Source organism: Sciurus carolinensis, chromosome 5 (genome assembly GCF_902686445.1).
Source record: "Sciurus carolinensis chromosome 5, mSciCar1.2, whole genome shotgun sequence".
Lineage (NCBI taxonomy): Eukaryota > Metazoa > Chordata > Mammalia > Rodentia > Sciuridae > Sciurus > Sciurus carolinensis.
The window spans coordinates 100,630,410-100,651,425 of record NC_062217.1 but is presented as its reverse complement, the minus strand read 5'-3'; the positions used below and the strand labels follow the sequence as shown (position 1 = coordinate 100,651,425).

Below are 21,016 nucleotides of genomic sequence, written 5' to 3'. Positions count from 1 at the left end.
CCTCTTCCTCTTCCTCTTCCTCTTCCTCTTCCTCTTCCTCTTCCTTCTTCTTCTTCTTCTTCTTCTTCTTCTTCTTCTTCTTCTTCTTCTTTCTTCTTTTTTTGGTACTAGGGATTGAACCCAAGGGCAAATAACCACTAAGCACATCCCCAGCTCTTTATAGTTTTATTTTGAGACAGGATCTTTCTAGGTTGCTTACAGTCTTGCTAAGTTCCTGAGGCTGGCTTTGAAACTTCAATCCTCCCGCCTCAGCCTCCTGAGCAGCTGGGATGTCCTGCCACACCCACCTTTCTTCTTTTTTAATTTTCCCTTTGCACGCAGAGTGCCAAACACCTAGTCATCTCCCAGGTGTTCTATAGGACACACAGAATTTGCCCATTGAAAATTTAAAATCCTAGAAATTCCCTATAAACATACAATATTTAAAATTGTATCTGAACACCATTCATGAGTTTGTATACTTCCTGAATTTAGTTACAATCATTTGTCACTGGCACCCTGGTAGTTGAATGTCCATTCCTGTCTCATGGACCATCCAGATCAGTATCCATATTATCTTAATGGTGATCATTAAAACAAGTTCTTGGTCTTGTGGCCCATAAAAATATAGTTATTCTTTCTATTTAATTTCTCTTATTTAATAATTTTTCTACTCACTAGATCTCTATTTTTATTATTATCTGATATTAGAATTTTCCAAGTAGAGCAAAATTGCTTTTATTCATTTTCTGAATGTTTCTTTCATGTCTTCCATCTTGGCTTTTGAAGTTAATATATTGTTAAATATGATTCCTCACAGAATTTCACAATAAATTATCATTTTTTAAAGGGGGAAAAACTTGTATCTAAATGTAGATAATAATTGAGCACAATTTGAGTTTGTTAAAGTAGCCCTGTGTATTATAAGGAAGCTGAAGTTTTCCCCAGATTATTTTCACTCAAACTTAAATATAAACAATATTATGTCCATGAAGTTTTCAGAATTTTAATTATTTGAATTACTTTAAATCAATGAAAATATACTTGAAGAATTTTAACACTGAATTAATTTAATTCTACTGCATTGTTTCTTACTTTCTTCACTACGCGCTCGAAAATTCCAATATTATTTGTTTTAAAATGTTCATAAAAATTCAGATATTCTAAATAGTAATTCTGATAAATGTAATTTTTTAGCCATAAAATTCATTGGTCCCCCTTATGCAAGTACTTCATGTATAAATCAGTTTAATTTTTACAGATATTTATTTTCCCCACAACCTAGAATAATTTCTTGATTAAAGCCAGGAAGTCATCAGGTTCACAAGACAAACTCAGTAGTTTAAAAACATGACTTAATTAGGATTTCCAGAGATAATAATCCTCTTCCTTGGCATGAATGACTTATTTTTATGGAAAAGTCATCACATGAAGTAATATCACCAGCTGCTTGCCACCAACCAAGTATCTTCCACAGAAAATGACTTGAACTTTTTTATGCTTGTGCAAGCACAATATAGGAAACTGTGACTAATAAGAGAATTAACTCAGGAAGCTAGTATAATTTTTTTTATTAATAGCAGAAGTAAGATGCTTCAAATGATTATAGATCATTCATTTTGCCAGCCTGCTTGGAAGTAGCCAAGGAAATAGAGAAAGATACCATTTTCAAAGTATATGATTCATAGGTGCATAGGCATTTATGCATGGTCTAATTATTCAAATAAGCATTCTTTCTAAAACAAGGAACTTAATTGTTCTTGCTTATCAGAATTAGTTAAGCTCTCCAAAGATAATGCATATGAACAGAAATTTTAGCTATATAGGGCCTTCTTTAAGAAAAAAAAATTACAAAGTTACAAATACAAACTACCATAAAAAGTCAGAAAATAATTTTATAATTAACTCCCTGACAAACTCTATAGACTTTTTTTTTCTTTCAAAATTTTGGTGGCATACTCTGATTATTTTTCCATATGATGACATTTTTGTATTATCATTTTTCTTTAAAGGGAATAGAAAGACAATTTAGTTTTTCTTCTAGCATGGCTGGTTAAAATTTGTTTTTATTATGAATAGGATGCTTAAAACATGCAACTTTGAACAGAGACATGGTTGCTTTTTGTAGAGTTGCATGGTTTTCTTTCCTATAAGTGCATGAATTTCGTTTTTTTGCTGGGGAGAGAAGACACAGGCTTGCACATGCTAGGAGAGTGCTATACCAGAGCTACATCCCCAGCTGCAGCTATAGGAAATCCTAACAGTTCTATTTTACATGATTCCCATTTAAAAAAATGTGGGGCAATATGTACAACAATGGAGAATATCCCTGAGAGTATAAAACTTTACTCAACTGAGTGCTTTCGAGATATAAAGTACGATCTTTCATTTCGATGATTGAGCAAATTTCCTTTTAGACCAGCTACTGGCTTTTTGCATTCAAACTTCATTCAGGTGCTGGGTATTATAGGGCATGTTCAGTTTCATGTGACTGCTGGTCCTGTACCTTTGGCCCCAATGGAAGCAATGTTCTGAGACACCTGGTAACAAAGTTACTGTTAGAAAAGACAGGACAAGCCACATAAATAAATCCCACTAAATCTAGACTAAATGGAACCCTGCTTCAACTTTTCTTTAGGGGAATCTGCTCCCACACCATGTAGAGCACTACCTGGTGTGAGGATGTGAAGTAGAGTAAAGGAGAGTACATTAATCAGCTTTCCATCACTATGACAAAATACCTAAAATAGTGAACTTAAAAATAGAAAAGTTTCAAAAATAGAAAAGGTTTGTTTTGGTTCATGGTTTTGGAGGTTCCAATCAATGATCAATTGTTTGGGCCTGTGGTGAGATATCACATCATGTTAGGAAGACATGGCAGAGCAAAAGGACTCATATCATGGCCAGGGATCAAAAAGAGAGGAAGGACACTGGGATCTCACAATCCTTTTTGAGGATGCACCCCCAATGACCTAAGAATTTCCCACAAGTCCCTACCTTCTAATGTTCCACCACTTCCTAATTGTACCACCCTTGGGATCAAGCTTTAACCCATGGGTCTTGGTGGGCATATTTAAAGTGGTAAATCTAAGTTTTAAAAAACAATTTATTAGAGCATTATTAGTTACACATGGTAGTTGGGTTCATCCTGACAAAATCATACTCACATGGAATTTGATTTCAGTTCAACATTTTCTCCCTCAATTCTCCTTCCTCTATTGTACTGGTCTTTTACTCGTCTATTTATTTATTTATGATTGGTTCTTCTATTTATAAAATGGTAAAATTACCTGTAGTATATTTATCTATGAACATAACACAATTTAAAAAAATTCTTCCTGTATTTCCTCCCCTTTCCTGTCCCTTCTCTCTTGCTCTCAGGTCTACTTCTACTCTACTAATCTTCCCCATATTTTTATAATAGCAAATCCTCTCCTCCTTTCTTTATTTTGCTCTAGCTTCCACATAAGAGAGAAAACATTGACCCTGATTTTCTGAGTCTGGCTTATTTCATTTAGCATAATGTTGTCCATCATATATTTACCATCAAATGCCATAATTTAATTATTCTTTATAGCTGAGTAAACTCCATTGTGTACATATATCACAATTTCTTAGTCCATTCATCTATTGACAGTTGTCGGGGCTGATTCCATAATTTAGCAGTGTAACTGTGCTGCTATAAACATTGAAGTGGCAATAATGCTGTAGTCTTCTGATTTTAGTTCTTTTTGGTAAATACCAAGGAGTGGGATAGCTGGGTCTTATGGTTCCATTCCTAGTGTTTTGAAAATCCCCATATTGCTTTCCAGAGTGGTTTTACTAATCTGCAGTCTCAACAGTAAGGTATGAGTGTACCCTTCCCCCAACATCTGCACCAGCATTTATTACTGCTTGTATTCTTGATAATTGCCATTCTTACTGGAGTGAAATGAAATCTTATTGTAGATTTGATTTGCAATTCCTTGATTGCTAGAGATGTTGAATGGTTTCTTAATGTATTTGTTGGTCATTTGTGTATCTTCTTGTTTGGCTTTTTTGCCCATTTACCGATTGGGTTATTTTTATTTTATTTATTTATTTATTTTTGGTGTTAAGTTCCTTCAGTTATTGTCTACTCTGGATCTTAATCCCCTGTTAGAGGAGCAGCTGGCAAAGATTTTCTCCCATTCTGTAGACTCTTTCTTCACACTGTTAATAATTTCCTTTGGTATGCAGAAGTTTTTTAATATGATGGTTTACCATTTATTGATTCTCGATTTTATTTCTTGAGCTTAGAGGTCTTGTTGAGGAAGTTGGTACCTGCATCAATATGATGGAGTGTTGACTCTATGTTTTCTTCTAGCAATTGCAAGGTTTCTTGTCTAATTCCTAAGTTTTTGATCCATTTTGATTTAATTTTTGTGTAGGGTAAGAGATAGGGTTCTCGTTTTATTCTTCTACAAATAACTATCCAGTTTTCCTGGTCCCATTTGCTAAAAAGGCTGTCTTTTCTCCAACATATATTTTTGGCACCTTTTCAAGTATCATATGGCTATTAGTATGTGGGTTTGTCTCTGGACCTTCTATTCTGTTTCATTGGTCTTTGGTCTGTTTTGCTGCCAATATAATGCTGTTCTTGTTACTAGATCTCTGTAGTATAATTTCAGATTAGATATTGTGATGTCTCCTGCATTGCTCTTCTTGCTCAGTATTGTTTTGAATATTCTGGGTATCTTATTCTTCCAAAATATATTAAGGGATTGTTCTAATTCTTTGAAGAATGTTATTGATATTTTGATAGGTATTGCATTGAATCTGTATATTGCTTTTGGTAGCGTGGTCATTTTGACAATATTAATTCTGCCTAAACAAGAACACTGGAAATCTTTTCATCTTTTAATGTCTTCTTTAGTTTCTTCTTCAGTGTTCTATAATTTTCATTGTAGAGGTCTTTCAACTCCTTGGTTAGATTAATTCCCAAGTATTTTATTTATTTATTTTTTGAGTTTATTGTGAATGAAATGATTTTCCTGATTTCTTCCTCAACAGAATTACTATTGGAATATAGGAAAGTTATTGATTTATGAATGTTGATCTTTTATCCTGCTACTTTGCTGAAATCATTTATCAGTTCTGGAATTCTTCTGGTGGAATATCTTGGGTCTTCTAGATATAGGATCATGTCATCAGCAGGTAGTTTGATTTCTTCTTTTCCTATTTGTATTCCTTTAATTTCCTTCTTTGCTGTATTATTCTGACTAGTGCTTTGAGAACTATATTGAACAGAAGTGGTGAAAGTGAACATCCTTGTCTTGTTCTTTATTTTAGAGGAAATGCTTTCACTTTTTCTCCATTCAATATAATGGTAGCTTTTGAGTTTGTCATAAATAGCTTTTATAATGTTGAGGTAATTTCTTTCTATCACCAATTTCTCCAGCATGCTGGATTTTATCAAAGGCATTTCTCTATCTATTGAGATGATCATGTGATTCTTGTCCTTAATTCTATTTAAGTGGTGAATTACATTTATTGATTTATGTATGTTGTAACAATCTTGCATCATGGGAATGAAACCTACTTGATCATGGTGTATTATCTTCTTGATGTGTTTTTGAATGTGCTTTGCTAATATTTTATGAAGGATCTTTGCATCTGTGTTATCAGGGATATTGGTCTTTAGTTTTCTTCCTTGATATATTTTTGTCTAGTTTTTGGTATCAGGGTTATATTGGCTTCATAGAATGTATTTGAGTGTTCCATCCCTTTTAATTATTTAATGGAATAATTTGAGAAAGACTGGTGTTCATTCTTCTTTAAAGTTCTGGTAGAACTCAACTGAGAATCCATCTGGTCTTGGATTTTTCTCTTTTTGGAAAGTTTTTAATTGATGTTACATTACTTGATATTGGTCTGATTAGATTTTCTTTAACTTCCTTGTTCAATTTGGGCAGGATTTGTCAATGTCTTCTAGATTTTCCAGTTTATTGGAGTATAAATTTCAAAAATAGTTTCTAATAATTCTCTGGATTCAGAAGTGTCTGTGGTGATACCTCCTTTTTCATCTCTAGTTTTTTTTCCTTGGGTCATCTCTCTATTTTGGCTAGTTTGGTTAATGGTTTTATCAATCTGATTTTTTTTTTTGGAAGAACTCACCCTTTGTTGTGTTGATCTTATATATTTTTTAAATTCTCAATTACATTAAATTTGGTACTGCTCTTAATTATTTCCTGTCTTCTACTGATTTTGGAATTAGTTTGTTCTTCCTTTACTAGACCTTGAAGTGGAGGATAAACCTTTTTATTAGAAATCTCTATTTTTTTTTTTAAAAGTAGGCACTGAATGCTATAAATCTGCCTCTTAGAACTGCTTTTATACTGTTCTAGAGATTTTTATATGTTATAACTCTGTTCCCATTTTTTTAAGAATTTCTTGATTTTGATTTCTAGTTTTATTCCATTATGATCTGATAGGATGCACAGGATTACATTGCTTTTTTTTTTATTTGCTGAGACTTACATTATGATTTAGAATATGGTTTATTATGGAAAGGTTCCAGGAGCTACTGAGAAGATAAATTCAAGTATTTTGGGTGAAATATTCTGTAGATGTCTATTAGGTTCATTGATTCTTAGTATTGTTTAGGTTGGAAATATCTGTACTGATTTTAGGTTTTGATGTCTTGTCTATTGGTGATAAAGGTGTGTTGAAATCATCCAATATTATTGTATTGGTGTCTGTTTGAGATCTAATATCAAGGAATATTTTTAAAATGTAATTGAGCGTGCTGACTTTTGAGACATACATATTTATTATTACATCTTGTCGGATTATTTTCTTTATTGGTATGTGTTGGCCTTCTTTGTCTCTTCTGATTAATGTTTGCCTGAAATCTGCTTTGTCAGATGAGAGGATAGCTAATCCTGCTTGTTTTTTTTGACTCCATTTGCATGGAATACTTTTTCTATCCTTTTATCTTTTTTATCCTTTTATCTTATGAATGTCTTTGCCTATGAGATGCATCTCTTGCAAATAGCATATTGTTGGACTTGTTTTAGATCCATTATGCTTATCTGTTTTTCTAAAATTGGGGAGCTGAGACCATTTAAATTCAGTGTTAATATGGATACGTGTTTGTGGTTTCCTGACATTTTGATTTTTTTACTATATTTAATATTGTCTTGATTCTCATTTAGCAGATTACTTTTCTATTGATTTTACTCTATTTGGGAGCATTTGGATTTGTTTTTGGATTCCCCTGTGTGCAGTTTATCTTCGAGTATTCTTTGCAGTGCTGACTTGGTGGTCATGAATTCTTTTAGTTTATCCTTGTCATGGAAAATTTTTATTTCCTCCCCAAATATGAAAGAGAACTTTGCTGGATATAGTGATCTTAGCTGGAAATTGTTTTCTTTTAGAGCTTGGAATATCTCATTTCAGTTTGTGGGTGAAGGGTGAAGCTTCAGTTCAGGAAGCAAGATTCGAGACTCTTGCAGTTGAAAGAAAATGTGAGAATGGTTGAAATATTAGTCATCCTTTATTTGGAAGCATCAGTAGCCCTTAGCAAGCCCCAGTTAGCCCCCAGAGTCATTTCCATTGGCCCTTTATTTGTACACAGGCCAGACAAAGAAGGCACATAGCCAACAGTTTACATCAGTGGGTTCATGCTCACAAGCAAATGTTTATGACCTTGAGTACATATGCTGAATCAGAGTGTTTGTGACCTTGACTACACACTAATCATAACATAACTAATTTATGACCTTGGCCACATACTGAAAACATAACATAGCCTGCCAGAAGCCCCAGTGAGGGAACCTAACTATAGCCATTTGGGCCTGCTCCAACCCATGTCTTCCTTGATTTTAGGATCTGAATTGAGAAGTCAGAAGTGAGTCTATTGATTTGCCTCTAAATATGCCCTGATGTTTCTCTCTTGTAACTTTTAATATTCTTTCCTTATTTTCTATGTTAGGCATTTTGATTATGATGTATTTTGGAGAAGTTCTTTTCTGAAAAGGAAGGAGTTCCTTTATGCCTCCAGTACGTGGAAGTCTATCTCATTTCTGATATAAGGAAACTTTTGTTACTATCTGATTGAAAATATGCTTAATGCCTTTAGCTTGTATCTCCATGCTCTCTTCTCTTCCAATGATTCTCAGTTTTGATCTCTTGATATTGTCCTAGAGTTCATGTATCTTCTGATCATATTCTATCATTTTTCCTGTGTCCTGGAGTTACTGTACCCTATCTTCAAGACCTGAAGTTCTATCTTCAAGTACTAAAGTTCTATTTTCTATGCAATTTCATCTGTTGGTGATTGTTTCAAGTGAAATTTTAATTTGATTAATTGTGTCTTTCATTTCCAGAAGTTCTGACTGGTTTCTTCTCAATATTTCTATTCCAACTTTGTTGAAATGTTCTTTCAACTCCTGTATTTACTCTCTTAATTCATTCCTTAGATCTTTTTTTAGTTTAGTGAACATTTTAATAATCAATTTTTTGTAATGTTTCTCTGGGATTTCATCTACTTCCATATCTGTGGCATCCTTCGTTGGGAGATTGTGAATTTTGGAGGGAGATTTGTTTGCTTATTTCTTCATGTTTTCATAGGTCTTAGATTGAACATCAATTGAGATTCATTCCCCTTCCTCTTTTATACACATGGCCTATGTATGTAGTTTGTTCTGGGACTTCTCACTACTTTTGATATGTGAGTAGATGTCAAGGGGTGGGACTTGAGGTCCTCTGGTTGTTCCTCCCTGGGTCCTGTTTGTTGGTTTCGAGTGTTCATCTCCCTGATTCTCTGAGTGGAATATATTAAGGATCAGGTAGGGCTAGATCATATGTGGGGTGAGGTTCATTGTTGCTTGACTGAGTTGTAAAGATTTCTCTGCATCTCTACTCTGTGGTCTTGATTTGTCTCAATCACTTTCCAGACTCTCTTAGATGTTAGGTAATCCAGGAATAGCACTAATGTCAGCAACAGATGTACAGCCTGAAGAAAAATGTTCAGTGTCTACTTTGACATCTATAACACTAACTGTCACCTATCTAGGAATGGTGGGGTCAGCATTTAACATTAGTACCAACAATAAAACTGTGAATTATGTCAGGCATTTGAACAACAAGTGTCTTCTATTTTGTCCAGTACATTAAGAATATCAACAACATGAATTGGGTAAGACTTACATAAGCCATATAATTCTATTATTTAGTCTTATTATAGTTTCTTAGGTAAGAGAAAATAGGGTAGGAAAGCAAAAGATTTTTGAAATATTTTAAAAAGTGATCAGAGAGGCAGGATATAGGTAGAAGATATCAGTTGTAAAGAATAAGGAATAAAAATATCTGAAAATAATGAAAAAAGTAAGAGAGGAAGAGATAATGGGAAATTTTAGTTATTACTGGGGGAAAAGAGTGAAGAAGAGGAGATGGGAGGGCCAAGAACCAAGACATGAGCAAACCAGCAAATGTAAGATTAAAACAACTTGAATCTTCTTATAGTCATTCCCCACCTATGTCAAATCAAGGCTAAATAAAAAATGCAGAAAAAAGCTACTAATGTGAAAGTGAAATCAAATGAATATATATATGTATATATATATATACATATATATATATTCTTCAAACCTATTCATGCAGTGAGAACACACACATATAATCATGCATATAGAAAAAAATTTTAAAATCACAATGTGATGAAATGATGCTTGAAGAAAATTCAAAAAGTTAAAACATAAAGAAGACAAAAAATGGAATATAGAGAAAAATGAATAAGGAAAAGAAAAAGTGAAAAAATCATAATGAGAAATATGTTTGGCTTGTTTCCGCTGCAGTGTTCGAACTATTGGCAGGGATGGATTTCCATTCTTTCTATTTATTTTTAGCTCTGCAATCTTTGGGTCAAGGGCTGGGGGCTATTAAGTTTAATGTCTTTGGTTCCTCACATTTGCTGGCTAGGTGTAGTAACTCTCAGGTTTCAGTTTCTCAGTGTAGGGTGGGATAGACTGGGGAGTGCTTTTGAATTATGTAATCCTGTATGTGTATGTGTGTGTGTGGGGGTGATACACAGTTCAAATTGGAAGTTCCAGTGGTTGGAATTTAATCTCAGGTGATTTTTGGAACTCTGTTAGCAGGTATTTGAGATTTGGTCCATGCCCCTTATTACTGGGGAGCTTCTAGAACATCTGAATTCTGGGCATCTGGTAAAATCTACTTTAAGGGCATAAAGACTAACCCTTCACATAATTCACCTTCAGCGCAATGCATGTGAATACCAGGTATCTGCCCCAGAGTGCAGATACCTGTGCATCTTCCCCATTGTTCTCCTGGGGTGCCAGCAACAAAGATTTTCTTTGTGCCTATTTCAGTCACTCTGGTTCAGGCACACACTGCAAGTTATAATATGTGCTGCCGGATACTTCCTTTATGTATCCTCTTTGGTCTCTCCTTCCTTTATATATCCTGTTTGGTCTCTCCTTCCTTTATGTATCCTGATTTGTCTCTCCTTCCTTTATGTATCCTGGTTTGTCTTTCCTCACTGCTCTACAGCGTTAATAGATAGTTCCTGGGCTACAACTCTGGTCATTTTCTGGGCCAGTGATCTCAGTTATCACTGAGCTATCTGCCCTGGGGTGCTCAAACAATTTTTGGTTAGTTTTAATGACCCACTTTCCCACTGACTCTGTGGTCATCAAGATCAGTGTGTCTCTCTAATCCATAGGTTTTCTCAAGCCAAATTTTTAAAAATTTAATTTATTTTGGTGGTTGTTATATGTCACACTGTCTACTCTTTCTATCTGTGATCCCCAATCCCCTCAATGGCTGCTGTTGCTACTGCTGCCACTGCCAGTCAGACTGCACATCTCTAATGCTATTTCTTATATTCTGTTTGAAGTTTCTGATTTTCTGTGTCTCTTTAATTTCTTTTACAGTCCAGTATTCAATGTCAGTGAGTTCAATTTGTTACCCACCTGCCCAAGGAGCAATCTTCCTGCTTTGTAAGTCTGGTGCTGAGGAATTGCTAGGAAGTGCATCCTTCCTCTAATCCACCATCTTCTTATTTGATGGACATTTAAAGTCTACACTATAGTAGAGGAAAAGTCAGAGGGGAGAGTAGAGTTGGTGGCTTGATGGATTGCAGTGAAAACATCTAACTTTCCACATCTCACCAGAACATGTGTGCACATTGCCAGGACCCCTCCCAGGAAAGGACCTGCCCAAGTGAGGGACCTGAATCAATAGATTGAGAATCCATTTGCACTGATGCAAGGAGCTTTGGCTTCATGAGGTTCATGGCAAATCTCTGCCTGGAAGAAAATTATTGTTTTGCAAAGATGTATCAAAACAAACAATCAAGTCAGCAAGCAAACAGAAACAACTATTATGGATAAATTATTCAAAATAGTAAACTAATGCTTTGAAACAACATGATATTACCCAAGTACCTGGAATATTTGTACTGCAACTACAGGGCTTAAGAGAGGTTTTCATGTTTGTGCTGAAACCCTGATATTGAAATTTTACATCATCTTGTTCACAGAGTATCTTGCTCCTGACAAAGTTTGCCTGCAGATGTGAATTTTCCATTAAATGATGTTATCGCAGTGGTGATAAATACAAATAAAATCCAAAACCATTTCAGTCGAGGCTGTTTTCAGCTTTATGCCAAGAAATAGGATGGATATTTCACTTTCCATTTAATCCCTTAGAGCGTTGTCATCCAAAAGAAGAATTTTGTTGAGTTTATAAACTGAAAGGTGTGTGTGTTGTGTATGTGTGTTTACGAATGAGTCTCCCTTTTCAGATTTGTTAAAGAGTAGTTATTAGATTAAAAAAAGTGACTTGGTTATCTAAAGAATTTTATGAATGAATGAAGTTAATATAAAATCTTGGGACAGTAGGAAAGCATATCAATGTGTACTGACAAAATGTATGGATTCTGAGCAAATGTCCAACTTTGGAAAAGTGTACATAAAATGACCTGAATATGAAGGAAGAATTTTGAAGACCAGTAGAGTAATATGAATGAATACTTGAGAAAATATTTCAAGAAATACTGGTATCAATAGATTTGGAATTCATTCACATTGTAGCAAGGAGACTCAATGAAAGTAAAGAATATTTAGAGAATGATTAAATTATCTAAATTTAGGTTAATAATGACAAGGAGTTTCTCAGAGGAAAAACAATAAATGATTATCTTCCTCTTGTTTTATATCTGACTTGTATAAATGGAATTCTTAGAAATGGCGACTATGGGGACTTAGAAGAGATCAGCCATCAGGAGGATAAGGAGTTTAGGGGGTTCTTTAAAACATAAACCTGTTTTTATAAAATTATCTTTATAGGGAAAGCTCAAGGTTCTTATTGAAACAAATGAAATATCTAGAACAGATTTTTTTGGAAGTTATATATCAATTCATATTTAATATCACCTCTATTACTTTGTTCTTATTCAAAATTATATAGTGCAAAAAGTTATGAGTTTATTCACAAAGCTCCATGTTAATAGCCCTAGGTAGTAATCCTCACCATTTAGTCCAGTGAGCTCTATGAATATTAATTGTTTTGCATGTGAGCCTAGAATTTATAATGTAGGCAGGCATTTCTTGGTGGTGAGACCTCAATTCCTGCTGCATTGAGGACTCTTTCTCTCATCTTTAGGATAAAGATAAAGTTCATTCTGTAGCTGTGAAGTCAAAAGTAGTTAAGATTCATGAAGCACTTACTTTAGAACCTGGCACATAATAGCAAGAACTATTAGAACACTTATCAGTGTTTTTGTCTTTTCAATCCCTGACTAGCTGAAATTTTTGTCTACAAACTCCTTGGAGTTGGATACACTAAAGAGAACAGGAATAGTTAATGGTATTTTCATATTGCACACAGAACTATGAGGGCCAAGTATGGAACTGACTCAATTCATATTATTTCCACCCAGCACACTCCTTGGCACATCACAATTGCCTGATAAGATTTGATTCATGAATGAAGGAAAAATGAAAAGAGGGATTTTCTTTAGTCTAAGAGAAAAAAATTGGGTCTTCATGAGGCATTATCTGCCATCTCCCTCTGGATGCCTAGTTTGCCGATGCCGAACTGGGGGAATGAATGTGCTGTTAGTCTCTGGACACTTGTGTTTCAGAGGATGGGTAGGGATGGTCAGTGTATTAAGGTTTGTGTTTGTTTCTTTTAGCGAAAAAAGTTCTCCGTCACCAGCAGTGTCACTGGAAAAAGCACACGTTTGTCACTGATTCAGCCAAGACATGCAAATATTTACTGGGCCTCTGTTCTGCCCAGCATGGGTTTAATGCACAGATGGAATCTGGGCAGATTCTCCATCTTTCAGCTGGTGAGTAGATGCTATATTCTCAATGTACACTTTGACAAATTTGTTATTTTATAAAATAATTTGTATGAACAGATACAATTGACCTGGAAGCCTCTATAAAGCCTTAAATCTCCTCAGTAAGGACAGAAATACAATAAAAATGAAGTATAATTTTTTTCTCAGATTGGCAAGCACTGAAATAAATTACACTAGGAGGGTAAATTGGTACAACCTTCCTAGAGTACAGTTGAAAGTATATATCAAAAGTCTTTAAAAAAAAAAAAAAAACCATGTCCTTTTGGTCCCATAATTTTACTAGTAGGTGGATATTTATCTTAGAGTAATAATATAGAAAAATGCAAAAGTTGATACTCATGAGTGTTCACTGGAACATCATTTATAGCAGTGAGCATTGGAAGCAACCTAAGTTTCCCAGGATAGAAGACTAGTTAAATAAATCACAGCACATCCCTATAATTCAGATAGTTAAAGCAGCTTTTTGGAAAGGGATGACTTGTGAGGACTGTAATATGCTATAGAGCCAAGTGGGCGAAAGCAAGATATGGGATCATACCTTGTACTGCCCAGTGGAAGTTTCTTTGATGATAGAAATATCTGTAGCCCTCAGTAAGGAGTCTTCAGAAAATGTACCTACTGAGCATTTGAAAGGTGGCAAAAACAAATGAAGGATTAAATCTTTAATTTTAGTTTTAGTGATTTATACTTTAAATTTAAATGACTACCTGTGCCAATTTATTGAAAAGCATAGGCAAATGCAGGTAGTTAATAATAACATGTTATAAAACAAGAAAATACAATATAGAAATGAACAACACCAAAATATTACTTGTTGGGACTGGGGTTGTAGCTCAGTGGTAGAACACTTGCCTAGCACATGCAAGGCACTGGTTTTGATCCTCAGTACCACATAAAAACAAGTAAATAAAATAAAGGTATTACATCCACCTACAACTAAAAAAGACATTTAAAAATATTACTTGTTATTATCTTTGTGAGCTATGCATGCAATCATGATTCTTTTCTCTTCTTCATATTTTCACTATTTATTAAACTTTCAGCATGAGCATATATATGTTACTGATAAAGTTAAGAACAAACCTATTGATTAAAATGTGACCACATGTCACGTAAGATCAGTTAACATTTATTGAGCATGTAAGAAATTCTATGGAACTGTTTATTATTGTCATTAGTACTTTTTCCTGGCATTATAATAATCCTTATATGCAAGATCTCATTTATGCCCCAAATATACTTTTCTCAAACTATAACTGTCAAACAACCCTTGAAGCAGAAACCAACATTATTAAAAGAAGCAAACTGGGACTGGAAAAATAAGAACTGTGCTAGCTGCTTGGCGGTGGATCTGAGACTTGAACTATGACTATTGGGGTTCACCGCCCACCTACTTCACCCACTGCAACTGGGACATTTCATAACTTGCCAGAGTGTGGACTTTAGGACCAGATAGACTTGCCTTTGAGTGCTTGCTTTATCATAGTTGCTGTTGATCTCTAAGCATTATTTCTTTTGTTATCAAAGGAAACAATAAAATACAGTGATTCACATGCTATATTTTCAGAGTATAGTCTCTGGGTCCTGCAATACGCACATCATCTGGAAGCTCATGATGAATGCAGAATTGAAGGTCCTACTCCAGGCCTACTGATCAGAATTGTATTTAAAAAGATCCCAGGTGATTTGAATATACATAAAAGTTGGAAAAGCACTGGCTAGGAAAGGGGCTGTGTGACTTGAGCAGCTCACTTCCCCTCTCTGAAATTTATGCTCTCATTCAAATATACTGATCATCTAATAGGCTTGTGTTGCACTCCAGCAGGACAGGACATTCTAGCTTGATGTCTGGAGTGTGAGACTAGGAACAGAATCTCCTGAGCATGAGGATTTGGCTCAGTGCTAATTAATATGGGAGCTGTGTCACAGGTTCTAGGGACTGGTTTCATGAGTTAGGATAATGGGAAACAAAATTGCTGAGCTTAAAGATGCTGAACTGAATACAGAAAAATAAAGGTAGCATATTATTTGCAGCAGGACCAAATGAATATATAAACATTGCATTGGAATGGTAGGCTGTTGGTCCCAGGTTATTTCCAGGGATCTAGAGTTGATAAATGCAAATTAATTATATCTGATTTACCTGCTATTACTGAGAGACAGTGTGTGAAACACCATCAATATTGCTTTTATTGCTCAATTTTAGTAACCATAAAATATTTATAAAGACTTCATGAGCTTACTTGTAAAATTAGTCCTTCCAGGCCTATTTTGCTCATAATAAACTGTTTTCTCAAACTGCAAATTCTACCACCTTAAGAATTTTCAGGGATCTAATTCACATTTATACTAAAATGATCCATTTTTGACAATTTTCCTTGCCTTTTAAAAACTTCATTTGAGAAACTCTCTTCAGACACCATTTTCAATGATTACATGCAGCCAAGAGCTGGTCATCTCCATCTGTCCTCAAACTCACAGCATCCGCAGTTGATCTCTTCCTCCCATGAAACTCCAGGAGTTCTGCCATGATCTTTGTCTTGTTCAAAGGGGACCGACCACCCGTTCACTCTGCAGGAGCTGGGAATCTGAACCTGCACCTTCTCTTCCTGCCCCATATGCCACCAAATGCTCTCCTGAGCTTTCTGCTGAGATTCATATCCCCTGTCACTGTCCAAAGTCACTTTCAAATGATCATTCCAAAGGACCAATCCAATTGTGTTCTTCCATACTGAAAACCTACCAGTGACTCTTTGCTGTCTGTGTGTACCTAAACTCCTTAGGATGACCTATCAGACTCTTCCAACTCTGGCCCCAACCCTGACTTACTTCCTGCGTGGTCACCTCCCCTCTGTTCTCTGGCTATCCTGACTGCTGCCCTGCTGGCTGTGGAGCACACCAGGATATCTTGTGTTCCAGGGTCTTTGTGCCAGTGGCCTCCACTGGTGATGCTGTTCCTAACCTCTTCTAGGCTCAGACAACCAAAATAAGCCCTATATTCCATGAACAAGTTTAAGGACAGCTTGCCCTTGAAGGCTTTCCTGATTGACTGTGCCCAGATGACTCTTTGCCAGGTGGAGTGGACCACTCCTTTGTGCAAATCTCTTTATTTTTTCATTCTTATTTGTTCATGTCTGTCTCTAGTCTCTGGTAGACTGGGAATTCCTTAAAGGCAGGGACAGTATCCTTCAGCCTTTATAGCTCTGTTCTGGCACAGAGGTATGTCAAATAGCAAGTGGTTAATGGATGAAAGAATGGATGGGTGATTTTTGTGTGAAAATACTCTTCTTTAATCATCTCCCTCTTTCGATATTTAGTTTGCTTTTTTCAATATTACAAATAATATTGTGACTAAGATCATTGGAGAAAATATTTTTCTAGATTTTCCTTGTTCTCAAAAGTGCTTGTGGGTACAAGAGTGGGGTGTTTTTAAGACCCCTTGCTGTTTTCTGGAGTGTCGTGCCTTCGTGTCATCCTGCCTGTTTCATTGCATTCTTGCTGAAATAGTTGTCATCATGTTTATCTTTGTTCATTTGACAGGTAAAAACAATTTCTCACTGTTGCTTTATTTTGTATTTCTTTCATTGATGAGAAGCTGAACATTTACTGAATGTTTCTTCATCATTCTTCTGTGAATTATCTCAACAAGATTTACTTTATAGTTGTGGTTCCCTGTGGAGAAAGAAGAATCACTGAGCTTTTACAAGTGTATTTCAGGACTGTGGCAGGATCTTCCAGCACTGCAAAGTGGCCCCATGGGCCTTTTCTCAAACCTTTCTAATGAGTGACCCAGGGCTGTGGGGTACTCCTGGCCCTTCCAGGAGACTGTGGCTGCAAAACTGCAGATTTGCAGTGGATGGCTTGGGATCCCACCCTGTACCCTTTTCTTTGTGGCCCTTGGCTCCAGGTATTTCCTGTGTGCTTGGAACTCTAGCTAATGGACTTTAGCCCTTGATGTCCAGAAAGGTTCAGATATTTGTCAGCTACTTTCCAGAGGCCACAGTTATGCTGTGAGTCACTCATGACCAGGGAACAGAAGCTATTCATTCTCCTTCGTGTGCCAGTGGCTTTGGGACATTATTAGCAATCCTTCCTTCTGTTCCTGAAAGATCATCAACTCTTGACTCTCCTACCTACAGACACATCCCTCCTATACTGTAGTCTACCCAGTTGAACCCCATGAAGCCAAGACCTGAGGATGATGCCAGCATTTCAGAGCCAGTCACCCAGCCCACAGCATCGGGATGAGTCTGTGATGCTGAATGCTTTGCATTTGTGATCTCATTTCCTGACCTTGCTGTGGGTCCTTGTTCTGTTTCTGAGCTCCATCCTCAGTCCCCTGACGACCTTCTGGAAGGGAACACGGCTCTTCCCAGATCCCAGGCACTTGGGGCTCTCACCTCTCTGCTCCCCTTCTATGAGTTTCCTCCTTAAGGGACAGCTCCTTCCTGTAGCCCCAATCCCTCCATAGTCTTGCTTCAAACCAGCTAAACTTCCATGCACTGAGACCCTGCTTCCACTGCTTTCTTCCTAGATTATCTCCTCCTGGGTGTTAATATCTACCAGGATTAACTCCAAGGTTACTGTCCCTTCAGTCCCTGGGGATTGGAAGGCTGGGCAACCTCTGGTGAATCTCCTGTGCTGCTCTTTTGGTCTTCGTGTTGGGTTCTCCCATATTCCAGTGTGGACACACATGCGTGCACGCGCACACACACACACACGCACAGATAGCTTTTGCACACATTCACCACACACACACACCAAACACACACAGACACCCCCATACACACATTTACCATTCACATACGTATGTAGACACCAGACACACACTCACATTAAACATATACACACAGGCACCACACACACACTCACCATACACATACATAAAGAAAAGTGGTGCCCAAATAAAGCACCATGTGTACTGGTCTTCCTTCCTGGTTTTAGCAGAGAACAGATAATCTGAAGATAGTCATCATTTTTCTTTCTCAAAACACAAATTGCACTTTGCATAAAGCCTCGTTAAATTAAGAGACTATTGATCAAATCCTCATTTTCTTTTTGAACAATATAAATAGTGAAGTGGGGCATCTCTCACATCTGTTACTTCACCAGAGTCAACTACTAAGCCTTTCTGCACAAAGCGTAAAAGGGAAGAGTTCAGGCTGGGAGTCCAATACATTGGTGTTATATTGGTCTTATATTCCAGGAAATAGGCTCTTACATGAAGTATTATTACCAGGGAAAACTCAGCTGTGTTTAGATCAAAGATTATTCACCACAGGGCAGAGCCTAATTTGGGGAATTTGGGTAATTCAAAGTCCCGTTTGTTATGAGAATGGTTGTAAGGACAGATCTGCAAAGGTGGAAAGCAGAACAGGGTGGTAGAAGCTAATTTTATCTGAGTCCCTGCTGGAGCCTGACATTCCCAGGAATGCTTTGGGTGAGCACCCATCTGAAAAGGCTCCTTGGCTCCCAGTTCTGTCAGCTACAGGGGAGGGAGCCTCTTGTCTCCTCTTTCTTAAGTTTCTAAAGTGTCTTTCATTAGCAAGTGCTAATTAGGAGGACTTGGAATCACAAGAATTCCCCAAGTTAGCATGAGGCAAGATAGCAGGCCTCTCAGTGCCCAGAAAGAACTGGGAGAGAAGAGCCTGAGGATGGGAATGTTTTGCTACCTAAGAGCAATGGAACCAGCATCATCTTGTGTATAAGTGTATTTATCTTTTTCTCCTCCAATTCAGATCAGCATAAGTTTGTGCAAATGTCGAATTTGAGTCCTGCACACCAGGCCCAGGCCAAACCTCTCACTTGGATTCACAGATTGTCATGCTCAGAAAATCAGTTGTTTGTACCCAGCTTGCAGGATACCATGGGAGGCCTGCTGAGTGCATCACTGGAGAACTTCAACTTGGAAACCAATAAGGTCACTGGGTCAGAAGGAATCAGAGACAGGTTGGTTTCTTCTGTTCTTTGAGCCCAAACTACCAGGTACTTGATGTGCTGGAGCCATCTGTACTTGAAGCAGTTGTTTAAAGGATGATAGATGCCTAAGGAAAAGTGTACATTCACTTGTCAGTTAATTCCAGAGACTTAACTGAAGGCCAGTCACGACAGAGCTTAGTTGTGGGGTTATGCTTTTCTTGTAGTTTAGTCTAGGTTAAATACTATAGGGCAAAATTTCACTCCTCTACCATGATGCTCATACCTTTCAGTGTACAAAGAGGACAGAATCAAAAAAAATAATACAGTAAGCCTATTTGGCCTTATCATAAGTGAGGAGGCATTCTAGGTATTTATATACATCAACTAATTTAACCTGTAAAACCATGTGGAAATTTTTTTTTTTTAATCATTCTTCCCACTTTACAGGAGAGGAAACAGAGGAGCTAGAATTCAAACAAATGCAGCTGGTCCCAGAGACTGTACTTCTGACCTTGACACTATTCTGCCTTCCCCCTAGATGGATTGCATAGCATTTAAATTTGTATGTGAAAACAGTGAGCTGATAAATGTAACTTTCCATTATAAAACAATGATCCATACATTTAAAAATAGCCTAGAACTTGGATGACACTTACATTGCAAGTTATATAAATAGCCCAGATTCCCAGGCAGCACACGACCAACGAGGATTGCTGTAGGAGCTGTTTTTGGGGATGAGTTATACATCTGCTTCAGCATGAGAGTATGGATGATTCACTTGAACTGAAATTCATGTACATATGTATACATCTTGAAGTAATTCTTAGAAAATTATGGCCCAAATTCTGTAGAGGCAAGTGTGCATCACCAGGCACTGCAAACACAATCAATAACGGGGAAGCAAAACTTTTCTGTGCATCTATTGCTGTATAACAAACCACCCCAAAGTGCAGTGGCATAAAACAACCACCATTTTGTTATCCCATTTCATAATTTTCTGAATTATAGAATCAGGCAGTGCTTTGTTGGGGAATTTTTCTGCTTCTTGTGGTATTGATCAGGATCAGACTAGATTGGTCTGGGGGTCCAAGATGCATGCAAGGAAATGCATGTGCACAGCTCTTGGTGTGAGTGGCTGGGATACACTGCATGCTGGGTCCCACTCCCTTCCTGTGCAGTCTCAAGCCCTCTCCGTGTGGTGTCTCCAGCAAGATTCTACATGGCAGCTCAGAGCTTCAAAAGCCCAGGAAGAGGTTGCCATTCTTTGTAAACTCTAGCCTGGAGTTGGCATGGGATCTCTTCCATCATACTCTTGGTTAAATTAGTTCTAGGTCAGCACAGACTCAAAGAGAACAGAAATAGACTCCACCTCTTGTTGTGAATGTCAAAAGGTTTATGGCCATTTTTCATCTGTCACTCAAACTAATGGCATTTTATAGCACTTGTTTAGAAGGCAGAAACAGCCATGATCGGCTCAAGACTACTGTTAGTTTTCTGTCACTGTAACAAAATACCTGATACAATCAGCTTTAAAAGAGGAAAATTTATTTTGACTCAGAGTTAGGTTTCAGTCCATGGTTAGTTGACCTCATTATTTTTAGCCCTGTCGCAAGGTAGCACATCATGGTAGTACTACATGGTAGAGGCATCTGTTCTCCTCATGGTGGCTTGGAAGGAAAGAAAAGATGAAAGAGCTGAAGTTTCTATATTTCCCTTTAAGGCACAGTGATCTAAGGATCTTCCACTAGGCTCCACCTCCTAAAGGTT

The 21,016-nt window shown here is 36.9% G+C and overlaps 1 protein-coding gene across 1 annotated transcript in view; it reads left to right on the top strand.

Moving 5' to 3' along the window:
* The window catches only part of Frmpd2 (FERM and PDZ domain containing 2), a 138,577-nt gene that overhangs the window by 76,015 nt on the left and 41,546 nt on the right, over window positions 1–21,016 (top strand). Inside the window, 3 exon segments of the mRNA XM_047553810.1 lie at window positions 13,160–13,193; window positions 13,196–13,315; window positions 19,069–19,279. Coding sequence (XP_047409766.1) covers window positions 13,160–13,193; window positions 13,196–13,315; window positions 19,069–19,279 — 365 coding nt within the window.